General features: G+C 42.2%; 1 protein-coding gene across 2 annotated transcripts in view; it reads right to left on the minus strand.

Annotated features, from left to right (window-relative positions):
- Nucleotides 1-16607, minus strand: part of SH2B2 (SH2B adaptor protein 2) — a 157652-nt gene that overhangs the window by 39628 nt on the left and 101417 nt on the right. For both annotated transcript variants that reach the window (XM_075854196.1, XM_075854195.1), the window contains exons 3-5: nucleotides 12662-12763; nucleotides 6078-6169; nucleotides 3973-4067 (exon numbers count right to left, since the gene is read on the minus strand). In XM_075854196.1, the coding sequence (XP_075710311.1) occupies nucleotides 3973-4067; nucleotides 6078-6169; nucleotides 12662-12763 (289 nt within the window). The remainder of the gene's footprint in view (nucleotides 1-3972; nucleotides 4068-6077; nucleotides 6170-12661; nucleotides 12764-16607) is intronic.

The following is a 16607-nucleotide window of genomic DNA, read 5'->3' on the forward strand; positions in this document are numbered from 1 at the left end:
TAGGAAGAACAGTCCAAGGGATCTTTATCCGGTTTAAGTATCACTACTACTGTGGCCTCATAGAAGGAGTCGGGCAGGGACCCCGCTACCAAGGATTTAGGATATGTATGAAGGAGTTCTGGGAGTAACTGCTCTTGGTATCTCAAATAAACCTCCAAAGGTATGCCATCCGGCCCCGAGGCTTTCCCCTTAGACATATCCTTCACTGCCTCAGTCAGCTCTTCTATCGTGATAATGCCATCAAGTAGGAGACTCTGTTCATTAGTTATAGAGGGGCAGGTGATAGATTCACAATATATCTGCAACTCTTCTGCAGTCTTCGTGGTTCTAGAGACATATAAGCCTTTGTAAAAATCAGAAAATGCAGAAAGTATATCTGACGTGGCAGTAAGAATAACACCATTAGGGCTTCTAATTTTCAAAATAGCCAGGGAGGAAGTGTTCTGGTGGATGAGATGTGCTAACAGGCTCCTGGATTGGTTTCCCTGTTCAAAGTATTTCTGGTTTGCAAAGAACATTTTACGCTTGCTTTTTTCCGTCAAATACAACAAATATTGTCTTCCCGTCCATAACCAGCTGACCCTATTATTTTCCGATGGGTTCGATACATAAGTGGCTTCTAGTACCCTGCATGAGTTAGCCAGTTCCTGTTCCCTTTTAACCCATTCCTTTTTTATATAAGAAATGGAGGACTGGAGACAGCCCCTCAAGTAGGCTTTTAATGCACCCCAGTAAGCTGAGTGATTCGTACCATTTTCGTTGCCCTGTGTGTAAATGTGAATTTGGTCAGGAATGCGATCCTGCTGAGTAAATTGAGTTAACCAAAATGGGTGTATTTTCCTACAGATGTGACTTCTTCTCTGGGACATGGTCAATTTTACCATCATAGGGGAGTGATCAGAAAACACCCGGGGTAAATGTTCCACAGATGCGAGCACCGAACACGCCCGCACATTACCGCAAATGTAGTCAATCCGAGACAGTGCATTTCTCCCCGGGGTATAACAGGTATATTCTAGAACATCCGGCCACATATACCTCCAAAGATCATACCATCCCACCTCTTCCAGAAATAGCAATAAAGGGAGGGGTCTAGTTACACAAGGGGGATCTGTCCCCACATCCGGGCGAAATCTGTCCAATGTAGGATTTGCTACAGTATTATAGTCTCCCATGCAGAGGACCGTAGCTTGGGGATAGGCTGATGCAAAGTTGGCTGCTTCATAAAGTACCGCTAGGGACTGTGTCGGGGGAATATAAATGCCCAGGATAACAAAAGGATGGCTCTCTATCCATGCATGTACAAAAATATATCTCCCATCTGGGTCTTTTTTCATAACTCCTGGCTCCTACCTCAGGGACTTGTGAATTAGTAAGGAAACCCCCCTGGAATATGAGGAGTGCGTGGAGTGTGCTGACCATTGTATCCATGGCTTCCTCATAAATTTAATAGTGTCTGATATTAAATGCGTTTCTTGCAAACATATTATTTGTGGGCCTCCTGCTCTGATCTGAGAGAAGATTTGATTGCGTTTACGTGGCTCTCCCAATCCCCGCACATTCCAAGACATAACACTTAGAGACATCATGCACCGCTTAACGAACGATCTTTAAAATACAAAAGTGGAAGATTTTAACAAAACAACAATAGCAGGAGGGGGAACTCAGTCCCCTTATCAAGAAAATCTTCCGAACTAGGGGAATATTATCCCCTCTGAAGCACGGGGGTAGTCTGTGTGGAACTGGAAACTGCACAGACTATTGCTCCATCCTCCCCCCTCCAGCGTCTCCAACCCACACAAGACAGGCATACAACCCGTCATATAAGGACCCGCAATAATATGGGGTAACAAGGCTCCCCAGAACGGTCTAGCAACCTGTTCAAGGACATCCCAGTATCCCAATCCATTAACAACAATATAGGCAAGAGTAAAATACAGTGGTTAAAGAGAGTGTACATTCAGTGAACACATATCAGATATACAGATATTATACCACAAAGCAGCAACCTGGATCGGCGCCAAGAGGAAAGGAAGACAAAAAAAAGTTCCAAAAGCAAAACCGCAGCTCCACGAAAGTCACCGAGTCTCCGTGTCCCCAATTCTAGGTGTCGGATAACAAAAGCAGCAATCACGGTCTGGGATCCGGATTATTTCGGCTGTTTAGCCATTTGTCAGCCTCTCCCGGAGTATTGAAAAAGACAGATTTATCATGATGTACAACTCGGAGCCGTGCTGGGAAGACCATGGAGTATTGAATCTGAAGATCTCTCAACCGTCGTTTAACGCCAACAAATGTAGCCCGAGCTTTCTGGAGCGCTGCAGAGAAATCTGGAAAAATCGTGACCGTAGCGGTGTTTAGTGATCTGGCCTTTTTGGCGCGCAGCTCTCAAAATGGCGTCTCTATCCTTGCTGCTGAGTAAACGAACCAACATAGGCCTAGGCATGGCCCCTGGCGGAGGCGGTCTGGCAGGAACGCGATGTGCTCGTTCAACCGCATAAGCCGCAGATAGTGTAGCATCAGGCAGCGTATCTTTGAGCCATTGCTCCATAAATGTCCCTGGGTCCTTGCCTTCAGCACGTTCTGGCAGGCCCAGGATACGAACATTATTCCTGCGCATCCTATTCTCGAGATCGTCCGATCTTTGTGCCCATGCATCTGCCGCCCTCTCCAGGGCCCCGATTTGCCGCGCCACAGGGGCAGAATCATCCTCTATTTGCGAGATCCGATTTTCGGTGTCACGAACCCGATCTCTTAGCTTCTGGAGATCCTGACGCATCAATCCAAGGTCCACCTTAACCTCATCTATTTTCCCAGTAAGAGAAGTAGTAGACTCACGTATGGCAGTCAGGAGCTGTGCTGTGACTTGTTTTAGTGATGGTTCCGGCTCCTCATCTCCTTGAGGGTCCGCCTCGTCATGCTGCTGTCCAGGAGTAACGGCGCCATGATGGCTACTTGATCTGGCGAACTCTTTGAGGCGATCAGCGGCCGCCGAATTGCGTGTCTTGCTCATTTTGAGCTCTCCTCTACTATGCCTGCGATTGCCCCAAGTTCAAGGAGTATTTGCGGGAAGTTTTACGGCAGGATTAGTGCAGAAACACTGAAGCCGGGACGGAGCTCTCACAGCATGCGACTGCTCGCGGCGGGAGTCAGCCACGCCCCCCGTTCCCTTAGGTATTAATAATGATTTCATAATTCAATCTCTTCATGTCCTACGTTTCGCAGGGCCAAGTTTAGATTTTGTGTATTTTTCTTTTAATTTACTTTGCATGTTTCAATCATTTTGGAAAACATATTAAGTCTTAAATTGTATATTTAATGTGAAGCAAAATGACACCAAAATATATACCAAACAATAACAATGAATTGTTAGAGAAAACATGTGATTACAGTTATTATCCAGTTCAGTGATTGGTCGGGGCATTTATATTGCTTATTGTATGTGTCAATGGCAGACAGCAGAAGGAACCTGGTCCCTTGTTTATCAATTACTAATGTGATGATAGTGGAGAGCTGGTCAAAGCGGATGGCCTCCTCCTCTTTGGCTCTCCAGAAAATCCCTTGTAGGTTTGCCATTACACTGATAATTGTGAGCCATGGATGGGAATCATTAGTTTAGTCCAATCTAATAGACAGTAGAGCACTATTATTTTTTTAGTAAGATATCAGTAGCACGTCTTCATTTTCTTGCAGGGCGTCTTTGCTGCAACAGGGATTGCTTATATGGGGTGTCCGCCACTGATGTCAAATATGTACCTTTGTGTGATTATCTTCTTACCTATGTGGTCTGCCCTACAACATTTCTTCTTCTCCTACTTCCTTTATTAACTGTCATGTCCGTTTATTGTGACTACCACAAGACTTCCTATAACCACATGTGCAATTGTTGTCACTACCCAGGTCACTGACTTTACAATGCTAGAAGTAGTCAGGTTCCCTTTAATCAATATTAGGAACCCCCCCCCCCCTTACCTTCAGCAAGAAACTCACAGCTACATGATGAGACACGGCTAGGAAGGCATGCCGCCTGCTCACAAGAAGAAAGTTCTATGTCATCTCCGCTATCTCTGCAAGGAAAGAGATTATAATTGACCTAATGTAATTATTTTTTGTAAGTATCTACTGTATTATAAACTAGAAATTTGCCACCAAAGAGAATTGGAACAAATGGAGACGGATAGAAAAGTCAATACAGTTGAAAATGAAAGGAATATAGTAACTACAGTAACTATGCAGCTAGTGTTTCTTCTATTAAGTGCCACATCTATCCGCTGGCTTATGTGTCTAACTTAGATATCTCGTTTTTTCCCTACGTCGAACGTGTATATTGGGAAAGCTTCCAAAGCTCATGCTAAACGTCTCAATAGGGCTTCATTAGCCGGACGGAGGCCCAAAGAGTGTACTTTTGGCCCCCGTCGGGCTGGTATATGTCAGTAGACCATTTTTTTTTTTTTTTTGAAGGATGGAATAGAACAATACACTACACTTTTATAGTCCACTGGATCAATTAAAAATATACCAAATACCAAACAATATACTTTTTTTTAACACGGGGGCTTATGTGTCACCAATATCACTGTATGGCATCCTTCACAATCCTCTGTTAGACGTATGCGTCGGAAAGCTCCAGTGATGTAATTGTCAATCAATGGACAGTTATCACTGGAGCTCGCCAAGGCAGCAGAGGCCGTCCTTCCCACAGACTCTGGCCGTCCCATCTCCCCAAGTCCTCTATGTGAGATCCTCTAAAATCAACACAGAGAACCCTCTACCCGCATAGGGGCCCTATTACAATTTTTGAGCAGTCTGGCCTCGGCTACTTTGAAAGCAGCTGGAGTCCCCAGCTGCTATGTTCGCCTGGGTGTAACGTCTATGGCCATGGACCGTCGTTCTGACTTCCCCTCTGAAGGCCGCGACCATGGACGTGTGAGAATCTGCAATTAGCCCAGAATGCTGCTGGACTATGAAAAGGGCTCTGCCCTCTTGATCATTGCCTGAGCGTTGTTGTGTTACCTAAAGTTTGTCTTGCAAATGGTCTCTTAGTGTATTCCAGTTCACTGTGTTACCCGTTCCAGCTGCCTATACCCTGTATCCCGTGCCTCTGTGCCGTCTAGAGTTGAAGTCGAGTTGTGTCTTCCACTGCATCTTCTGTGTAACTCCCGCCGAATGTCTGTCTGCTGCCGGAGCCTCATCTTAAGCCTGAATCACCGTTACTGTCTACATTGCCTCAGGTACCCTTTCTGGACTATAGACATTGTATGGTACCTGATTGACCAGCTGCCTTTCCGCTACGCGGTATGGCCCAGTGGGTCCACACCCCACGCCGTGACACTGGGAAAGTTAAGTCACTAGGGCTTTCCTGGGGAAGCTCTAGTGACGTAGCTTCCCTGGATTGATTTAGCAGCCAGGTACTCAACACAAGTCCAGAACGATGGCCCCCAACCGCAACACCTTCCCCTCAATGGCAGCATCTTGTTAGTACCTGGAGTCCCTGACTGCTATGTTGGCCCCGGAAAGCTTTTTCACCGGAGCATCCCTTTTGCAGCCCCAGAGATGTAACTGGACAGTTACATAACTGGGGCTACCCCAGGGAAGCTACAGTAAAGTAGCTACTCAGTCTGCTTGAAAATCGCTATAGGGCCGCCGTGCAGGTGGAGGATTCTCTGTGTGGATCCCAGGGAATTCCAATCATGTCATGACTAGTCCTACTACTAGACTTATGTATTGAAATGTATTGTGCTTTTTGCTGTCTCCTAATTATGAACATGGCAGACCTGGGGGCCTTCATTAGGCCCCCCATCTGCCATATTAACCAATCGGTTCTCCGCAATCACGTAGCAAGGGGGCCTATGAGGTAACAGAGGAAGCCCCTGTCTGTCTAATGGCTTAGTGAGGTGTCAGCTGTAATATACAACTAAAACCTGCTCTGTATGGAGTGGACCCAATTCGTGAGCCCGCTTCATACTCCTCCCTTACCGACTATGACATAAATGTACATCAAATTTAACATGTAAAGTTTGCTACATGTAATTGCTTCAAAAAACAATATAGAGGGTAAATATATTAATGACACTCACCCAGGATCTATACAGTCTTGTATATCGGCCACCCAAGAATGTTTCTGAAGAGAATCAATTGTTTCTAAAATATACTCTGCACTGTTTTCTACCTGGGGAGCAAAAAATATATAGAATATGTTATCTTTTAATGCCACATTTGTAAATTAAATAATAGCATACTGTATTAAGTGTAACTTTAAATATACATAAAAAAAACCACATACTGCAAATGGAAAGCGATCAGTCTATTAATACTTAAAGGGGTTTTCCCACAATTAACATTTATCACTTATCCAGTGTAAAGGATCTGCCAGACACAGCTTCTGTGTCGACGCCCGTGGGTAATCAGTCTGCACCTGCTCCTATGTCTGTGAGACTGACTCCATCTTCCACCACTGAGGATGGCAGGCTTAGGAGTGGGAGAGCCTATCACAGCCTGGCCAGATGGAACTAGCTCCCGCCCACTGTCTATTTATACCTGCCTTTCCTATTCCTCCTTTGCCTGTGATTCTGCTCTGCTTGTTTCCCGGCTCTGCTGCTGCTGCTTGAACTACTGATCCTCTGCTTGTTATTGACCTTGGCTTACTGACCACTCTCCTGCTCAGCGTTTTGTACCTCGTGCACTCCTGGTTTGACTCGGCTCGTTCACTACTCTCGTTGCTCACGGTGTGTCCGTGGGCAGCTGCCCCATTTCCCTAGCTTCTGTGTACCCTTGTCTGTTTGTCTGTCGTGCACTTACTGAGCGTAGGGACCATCGCCCAGTTGTACCTCGTCGCCTAGGACGGGTCGTTGCAAGTAGGCAGGGACTGAGTGGCGGGTAGATTAGGGCTCACCTGTCTGTCTCCCTACCCCGTCATTAAACACAGGGGCAGTAATAACTGTATGATCGCTGGGGGCCACCACGACTGGGATCCCCACGATCTCTAAAATGGGGATCCCGACCCCCGTTCTTCCTCATTGCATGATTACAGTGAGGAGGATTTTAAATAGCGCGGCGGTTGAAAAGACTGCGGTCCTGTATCCTAAAAGAGTGTTTATTTCTATTACAGCATGAATAAAATTAATATTAACTATATATAATCTAAACCACCAGTGTAATGTGTGGCAACTAAGCCTCAATTAACGGGGACTTAGGGTATGTTCAAGCGTAGTGGATTTGCTCAGGTTTTCCAGAGCAGAATACAGTAGCAGCAAAGTGGATGATATATGAAAAAAACTCATCCACATGCTGCGAATATTTTACGCGCAGAAATTTAAATCCGCCGCATGTCAAAAAGAAGTGCATGGATTTGTTGCAGATCTTTCCCATTGAATTCAATGTGAAAGAAGAAATCTGCAGTCAAATCCTATCGTTGCAGATTTTTCTGGGGATTAACCTGCGGATCCACAACAAAATCCGCAAGTCCAGATAGTTTACAAGAAGTTTACATTTTCATAAAACTGCCGCAATATACTCACCTCCCCTGGAGCTCCCATGGCAATGCTTCCCACAGTCTCTTTACACATGGCCTCCAGCGATGACCGCTGCAGCCAAGCGCAACTGCAATATTTATGTGACGACACGTCATAGCTGGAGGTCGGGCGTTCAGAGACTGAGGGAAGCACTGCCAGGGGAGGTAAGCATAGTATGTTTTTTTTATAGACAATCAGCTGTTTTTCCACAGGGAGATTCGCACCAAAATCAGCACAATTTTGTACAAATTTCCCTGCGTCTGTGAGTATATTTCCTGCAACAAATTTACTATGTGTGAACGTAGTTTTAAGGCCCTTTTACACGGGCCAATGGTCGTGCAAACGAGCATTCATCGGCTGATCGGGTTGTTTATATCATAGTAACGATCGCTCGTCCCCATATATAGCTCGGAGCTGTCTAGTTGATCGTTGCTCGTTTTTCTATCCAATATTGGCCTGTGTTAAAGGACCCTTAGAGTTCCTGATTCCAGATTAATCTGATAAATCATAAAAGATTAAATTAATTTTAACAGTCTGCACCTTTCGAAGATATATAATAATAAATTCAGTGCTGTCAGTAGACGGTGACTAATCCCGCTGATGATTTTACTGCACTTCTTCAATGCTGTGATGTAAGCTGGTCGTCTATTCCACTTGTTTGCATGCTCCTTTTATTACATTCTCAATGGGTGTCACAGGGAGGTGACATAAACTACAGTTAGTCCTGGTGACTTTGGCTCATAAAAACGTACCATCTGACATGTATCTGTGCGTAGATCTATTAACTCTGTATGAACATTCCTACTTATATTAACCATAACCTTATTATATAACAGATAGAGTACAGAAAGTAATAATAATTATTACATAATCAATATCTTGAGCAAATATACTTCAGTCTCCGAAGTCTAAAGCGGAATTATTTATAAATGTCAATCTTCTCGTGAATATTTTTGTGGTTGAACGTATCCTTAGTTTACCTTGAGGATCTGTTTAGTCCCATTCATACATCAGGAAATGCCAGTATAACCATAGACATGCTCACCAGAGGAATTACTAGCACTTTACAGAACGGGACATGTCTTGTCCCTAAAACCCCAAGTACTTCCAAGTCTTCTAACAAATCTTAATCAATTATGAAATGATTGATAACTAGTGATTGTCAGTTTTCTGTATCCTGGCTCCCTATTATGGGATACATTGGCGTTTAATAAAAATTATTAAAGAATAGACAAAAGTACTAAAGGGGTTTAAAAAAAAAAAAAAAAAAAAAGGGTATTTTATTTTTTTCTCTCCAGAAACAGAGAAACAGCACCACCCTTGTTTACTGGCTGTGTTTTGTATTGCATGCACTTGAACTGAGCTGAACTGCACTACGTATCACTGCACAATGGACAGGAGTGGCACTGTTTCTGGGGGGAAAAAAGCAGACCTCTTTTTTTTTTCCATCTCAGACAACAAAAAATTACTTTTGGTGTAATCTATAGACCCCCCAATATAACTGAGGAGATGGAAGGTCAGATATATAAACAGATGGAGCGGGCTGCACAGGCGGGTACTGTAGTGATAATGGGAGATTTTAATTTCCGGGATATTAATTGGTGTCATGGTTCGGCTTCAACTGCAAAGGGGAGACATTTCCTCAACCTGTTGCAGGAAAATTTTATGGGCCAGTTTGTGGAAGACCCGACTAGAGGTGAAGCTCTGTTGGATCTGGTCATTTCTAATAATGCAGATCTTGTTGGGAATGTCAATGTTCGTGAAAACCTCGGTAACAGTGATCACAATATAGTTACATTTTACCTATACTGTAAAAAACAAACGCAGGCTGGGAGGGCAAAAACATTTAATTTTAAGAAAGCCAATTTCCCCAGGATGAGGGCTGCAATTCAGGATATGGACTGGAAAGAACTAATGTCAAATAATGGAACAAATGATAAATGGGAGATTTTCAAATCTACTTTGAGTTATTATAGTGCAAAATTTATTCCTACAGGTAATAAGTATAAACGACTCAAATTAAACCCCACATGGCTTACACCTTCTGTGAAAGGGGCAATACATGACAAAAAAAGGGCATTTAAAAAATACAAATCTGAGGGTACAGCTGTAGCCTTTGTAAAATATAAAGAGCTTAATAAAATCTGTAAAAATGTAATAAAATTAGCAAAAATACAAAATGAAAGGCAGGTGGCCAAGGATAGTAAAACAAATCCTAAAAAATTCTTCAAGCATATAAATGCAAAAAAGCCAAGGTCTGAACATGTAGGACCCCTAGATAATGGTAATGGGGAGTTGATCACAGGGGATCAAGAGAAGGCAGAGTTACTAAATGGGTTCTTTAGCTCTGTATATACAACAGAAGAAGGAGCAGCTGATGTAGCCGGTGCCAGTGCTGTTAATATATCAGTTGATATACTGAATTGGATGAATGTAGAGATGGTCCAAGCTAAATTAAATAAAATAAATGTGCACAAGGCCCCGGGACCAGATGGGTCACACCCTAGAATTCTTAAAGAGCTTAGTTCAGTTATTTCTGTCCCCCTTTTCATAATATTCAGAGAATCTCTAGTGACTGGTATAGTGCCAAGGGACTGGCGCAGGGCAAATGTGGTGCCTATTTTCAAAAAGGGCTCTAGGTCTTCCCCGGGTAATTATAGACCAGTAAGCTTAACATCCATCGTGGGGAAAATGTTTGAGGGGCTATTGAGGGACTATATACAGGATTATGTGACAATAAATAGCATTATAAGTGACAGCCAGCACGGTTTTACTAAGGACAGAAGTTGTCAATCTAACCTAATCTGTTTTTATGAAGAGGTGAGCAGAAGTCTAGACAGAGAGGCCGCTGTGGATTTAGTGTTTTTGGACTTTGCAAAGGCATTTGACACTGTCCCCCATAGACGCCTAATGGGTAAATTAAGGACTATAGGTTTAGAAAATATAGTTTGTAATTGGATTGAGAAATGGCTCAAGGATCGTATCCAGAGAGTTGTGGTAAATGATTCCTACTCTGAATGGTCACCGGTTATAAGTGGTGTACCCCAGGGTTCAGTGCATGGACCACTATTATTCAACTTATTTATTAATGATATAGAGGAAGGGATTAATAGCACTATTTCTATTTTTGCAGATGACACCAAGCTATGTAATATAGTTCAGTCTATGGAAGATGTTCATGAATTGCAGGCAGATTTAAACAAACTAAGTGTTTGGGCGTCCACTTGGCAAATTAAGTTTAATGTAGATAAATGTAAAGTTATGCATCTGGGTACCAACAACCTGCATGCATCATATGTCCTAGGGGGCGCTACACTGGCGGATTCACTTGTTGAGAAGGATCTGGGTGTACTTGTAAATCATAAACTCAATAACAGCATGCAGTGTCAATCAGCTGCTTCAAAGGCCAGCAGGATATTGTCGTGTATTAAAAGAGGCATGGACTCGCGGGACAGGGATGTAATAATGCCACTTTACAAAGCATTAGTGAGGCCTCATCTAGAATATGCAGTTCAGTTCTGGGCTCCAGTTCATAGAAAGGATGCCCTGGAGTTGGAAAAAATACAAAGAAGAGCAACGAAGCTAATAAGGGGCATGGAGAATTTAAGTTATGAGGAAAGATTGAAAGAATTAAACCTATTTAGCCTTGAAAAAAGACGACTAAGGGGGGACATGATTAACTTATATAAATATATTAATGGCACATACAAAAAATATGGTGATATCCTGTTCCTTGTAAAACCCGCTCAAAAAACAAGGGGTCACTCCCTCCGTCTGGAGAAAAAAAGGTTCAAGCTTCAGAGGCGACAAGCCTTCTTTACTGTGAGAACGGTGAATCTATGGAATAGTCACCGCAGGAGCTGGTCACAGCAGGGACAGTAGATGGCTTTAAAAAAGGGTTAGATAATTTCCTAGAACAAAAAAATATTAGCTCCTATGTGTAGAAATTTTTCCTTCCCTTTTCCCTTCCCTTGGTTGAACTTGATGGACATGTGTCTTTTTTCAGCCGTACTAACTAACTATGTAACACCTTTTATGGTGAAACAGCAGTGTACAGATAGGGAAATGACACCCCGTTGTGGGTTTTGGCTACTTTTTTCATATTAAGAAGAACCAAGCTCACCACAGACTCAGTCACTCCCACCACATGATGCATATGAAAGGAAACATCACATGTATATAGACTATGCTAATTTTGGAAACAGTGGTTTACATTACAGTATTTATTGTTTGATCTAAAATAAATGGCTGGGGCTGTTCAGTGACACTCCTTTATCTGATCCAGAGATGTGTCCAAAACAGTTCCCATACTTATGTTTGCTGGTTTACTTACCATCTCAAAAAACGTCACATGATCGGATTTGACTAGAACTCTATATTAACATTTGGTTGCACATCAGCTACATTAAAAAAAAAAATAATCGCTGTCCCACATCATCGCACAACCTAAAGTCGTCGTAGAGCTCTTGGCTTTTTTTGCAATGGCCATTTTAGCGTCCGGAGGTCTCTTTGACAAGAGAATACTGTCACTTTTTTACATTACAGTAAGTGGAGAGATTCCTTGCTAAAGAGATCGTATGACGCAGGAGACAGAATTTGAAATGATAGTGCAGCAAGTCTATGAAGCAAGTCTGAACCTCCTCTTTCTTTTGCATTTAATACGTTATGATTGCTCACTAGCTTTTGGTTGGGGATCAGAAACAGAGTAATCCTCCAATCCACCTTTGAAATGGAATGACGACAGATAAAATGTATTTGTACGTACTCCAAATACCAGCCTATCAACAAACAACATGCAAGGAAAGTTGTGCAGTGAAAGTTCATAAAACAAAGAAGCACTCACCAAAAATCAAACATTCCTAATTCTATTCCTCGTAGGTATCACAGCGGGGAGAATGCAGGACTGCACACTAGGCAATGGCTGTTTCAGGTAAAGGGCACACTTCGTCTGGCATTTTTCTCTGCTGTGAGGCCCACAATAAAGTATTTTTGGTGAGTGCCACTTCTTTCTCCTATGTATTTTTAACTGTATGGCACTGCTTGGATTCTGCGGAGCAACTCCCCCCCTGGTCTTGGATTTTTGCCTTTTATTCAATTACAGAGTAGTGCCAGCCACCCATCTACCTTGCTTTATATGAGTAAAGTTGTACCTTTAGTACAAACGTGTTGTCTTTGTCAGGCATCTCCAATGGCATTGTAGTGCGGACCTCGATAATTGCAGAGAGAGGAATGCTTACTTTAGGTTTTGATGACTGTAAGACATTAAGAGAATGAACACATTATTATCATGTAGAATAAAGGAGCTTCAGTAACAACATGAAATAAAAACTATAATGAAACGAGAGTTTTCCGCTGTAATCATTCATTATGGAGATTGCAGTCTCATTAATGAAGAATATTTGCAAGCGTGAAGAACCTGGATGAGTTTGGATGGCTGCTTAGCAACAGCCTCGGCCTCCGCAGGTGACCACTGTTGAGGTCTTTGCTCTTTAGTAGACCAGTGTGATCACCTTCTATAATCCCAAAATGTTGGTGGCATGAGACCCTTGCTGACCAGCTAAGTCGTTTTTGTTTTTATTCCAAAGAGGACCTAGATTGGAGACTGGGCGGGGAAACATTTTGGGAGATTTAACAAAAGTAGTGCAAAGTAAAATTAGGATCAAAAGGACCAATCAGGTCACTGCTTTTATTTTGAACTAGGGCCTCTTAAAAATGAGTGCATGAATCTGATTGGTTGTTGTGCTTTGAAAGGTTGTATTGTTAAATCTCCGTCATTGTTTCCCTTCTGGAGGTTTACATATATAGTAAAGTGGAGTTCAGATCTGCGTTTAATGTTTGTGGAATACTTGTCTACTCTCCAGGAGTCTCCTGAAATAGGGGAGATCTCCTGGACTCCCAGCAGAGCAGGCAAATCTCCCGCAAAATGCCACTAGGGGGAGCTAGCTGCGTATGTATTTTTATTACTCCCATTGAACTCCCCCTAGTGGTGGCTGGAGGCAGAAAGAATTTCATTGAATTCTATGGCTTTGTAAAGGTAGGCACTATACTGGCACTGTTTGTGAGGGAGAACTTTGCTGCTAGTATTGTTTACTGTGTACACTTCTGTTGGCATTGTTTGTTAGGGCCACTCTGCTGGCAGTATTGTTTATAAGGGACAGTGTACTGGCACTGATTGTGGGTTCTCACTCTACTAATGGTCTATGGAGGGCACAATGCTGACACAATTAATGGGGCTGCTCGCCTCAGTCTGTTTATGGGGTCACTCTGATGCGTCTGATAATAGATTCACCCATTATGTGGTTGAAGCCTGTACTTAGGTGGGGTTTACATAGAAAGAACATTTCCACAATGTGCATGACAAGTCGCATCTTAAATCTCCAAAGCAGATGACCTATTATTATTATTATTTTGTATTATTTCATTTCTTCTTCGTGAATTGTATTTAGATTTTATATAATTCGCCACACTTATTGGATTTATTTCTAAATCAAGTAATTGCATCATACACAAAATAGAACAAGAAAGTCAGTTTCATGTACAACAACACAGATACATACAATCTGAAAAAGCAAGAACGTTTTCCTCGTACACATCAGACAGCTGGGAAGCAGGTAGCGAAGTTGTCATTGACTAACAAATCACACAGCACAATATAAAATGTCTGGATCTGTGCAATTTATGTCTCCACGTATGTCACGGAGTAATTTATACTATTATTAAAGACCAGGCCATCATACATATGACTGATATTTCACGAATGGTACAAATAGTTGTCAAATGGTCAAAACAATTGTCGTATTCAGACATGAAAGAAGCTTAAAAAGACTCTGTCACCACATTATAAGTGCCCAATCTCCTATATAAGGAGATGGGCGCTGTAATGTAGGTGACAGTAATGCTTTTTATTTAGAAAAACTATCTATTTTTACCACTTTATGAGCGATTTTTAGCTTTATGCTAATGAGGTTCTTAATGCCCAAGTGGGCGTGTTTTTACGTTAGACCAAGTGGGCGTTGTACAGAGGAGTGTATGACGCTGACCAATCGGCATCATACTCTTCTCTCCATTCATTTACACTGCACTAGCGATATAGTTATATCGCTATGTGCAGCTACATACACACACTATAACATTACTACAGTGTCCTGGCAATGAATATACATCACTACCAGCCTGGACGTGATGTTTATTCAGAATCTTGACTCGTCTGAATCTTTTCTGTGAGATTTCCAGCAAGGCAAACGTAATCTCGTTTACATCGTAATCTCGCGAGATTACATTTGCCTTGCTGGAAATCTCACAGAAAAGATTCAGACGTGTCAGGATTCTGAATACACATCACGTCCTGGCTGGAGGTAATGTATATTCATTATCAGGACACTGCAGTAATGTTATAGTGTGTGTATGTAGCTGCACATAACGATATAGCTATATCGCTGGTGCAGTGTAAATGAACAGCGTGTGACGCTGATTGTCACTGATTGGTCAGCGTCATACACTCCTCTGTATAACGCCCACTTGGTCTAAAGTAAAAACACGCCCACTTGGGCATTAAGAAACTCATTAGCATAAAGCTAAAAATCGCTCCTAAACTGGTAAAAATAGATTGTTTTTCTAAATAAAAAGCCCTGCTATCACCTACATTACAGCGCCGATCTCCTTATATAGGAGATAGGGCACTTATAATGTGGTGACAGAGTCTCTTTAATGAAGACTTTACAAGGTAGAATGTCTGTGAACAGGGAAAAAATAATCTTGGGGTAAACGAGTCTCCAGAGAATAATAGATTTTTTCAAATGGCGCGAGTGTCACCTACAATGTCAAATATTCCATCACTCTCCCAACACAATGGGTTAGGTTTGTAAATAGCATGTGGACTGCAAGAGAACATTCAGAGCGGACTATGACAGCCATACTAATAACTGACGACGAGGTCTCATACATAATTCACACAAGTTATGTTGAAGTCTCTGGAATACTTACAGCCTTAGGCATATCTCCCGGCATCCAGCTTTTTCTGGACAATTATGCACAATTATAATATTTCATTTTGGCATGGAATATTATTACGTTACAGTACTCTTAACACATTATAGTCAGTGAAAACTTTCAGAGTAGAGATTAGATCTGGAAACCACATCAGAATACATCAGGCTATGTTGTGTAGGATAGCAATGATCAAGGCCAATGACCTAAAGGGGGTTTCCAGTCCTAAGAAATTGATGGCCTATTCTCAGGATAGGCCATCAATAAGTGATCGGTGTGGGTCTGAATCCCGGCACCCCGCCGATCAGCAGTTTTGAAGGGGCCACAGCGGTCGTATGAGCGCTGCTTCCATTTGCATTCCAACCTGCTTGTACTGCGATCGCGTGCACACAGCCCTGTGCCCACGCTGTTACCAACAGCTCTGGGCACTGGGCAGAGTATCAGGGACCAATCTGATGGTCCCTGAACATGTGGTCGCTGTGAAAACCTATCACAGCGACCACATTTGTTTTATTTTGACTTTTCTGGCAGTAAATCTCCTGCCTCTTTTCTTCTCCTCAAACATTGTTTCAGTTTGAGGAGGAGAAGAGACTCGGGAGAATTGCTGCCAGAAGATTACAGTTACAGTTACAAAAAAAATACAGTTACACTATAAAACATTCTCTGTATAGATAGATTTCTATCTATCTATACAATCTATCTATCTATCTATCTATCTATCCATCTATCTTTTTTTCTATCTATCTACCTTTCTATCTTTTATTCTATTAGAATAGGCAGGTAGGGAGTATATAATTATATATATATCCACATATATATAATATATATAGCAATAGCGGTTTATTTTTTTGTTAGCGGTAGTGTAGATATATATAGCAGTTAGTTTGTGTGTTTTATAAAAAAAAAAAAAAAAAAAAATAAAAAAAAATTTTTTAGTTAGTGTTAGTGTTAGTTACGTTATGGCGAGGAAGTTGTTTAGCGCCGAGGAGGCATACGCCATGCTGTGGTCTGAGTCGGAGACCGCATCAGAGATGGCGTCCGAGATGGAACCTGTTTTGGGCAGTGACGATGACAGCGTCACTTCAGGTTCATCTTCAGGGGACCGTTGTC

The sequence above is a fragment of the Rhinoderma darwinii genome, chromosome 2 (genome assembly GCF_050947455.1).
Source record: "Rhinoderma darwinii isolate aRhiDar2 chromosome 2, aRhiDar2.hap1, whole genome shotgun sequence".
NCBI classification, from domain to species: Eukaryota; Metazoa; Chordata; class Amphibia; order Anura; family Rhinodermatidae; genus Rhinoderma; species Rhinoderma darwinii.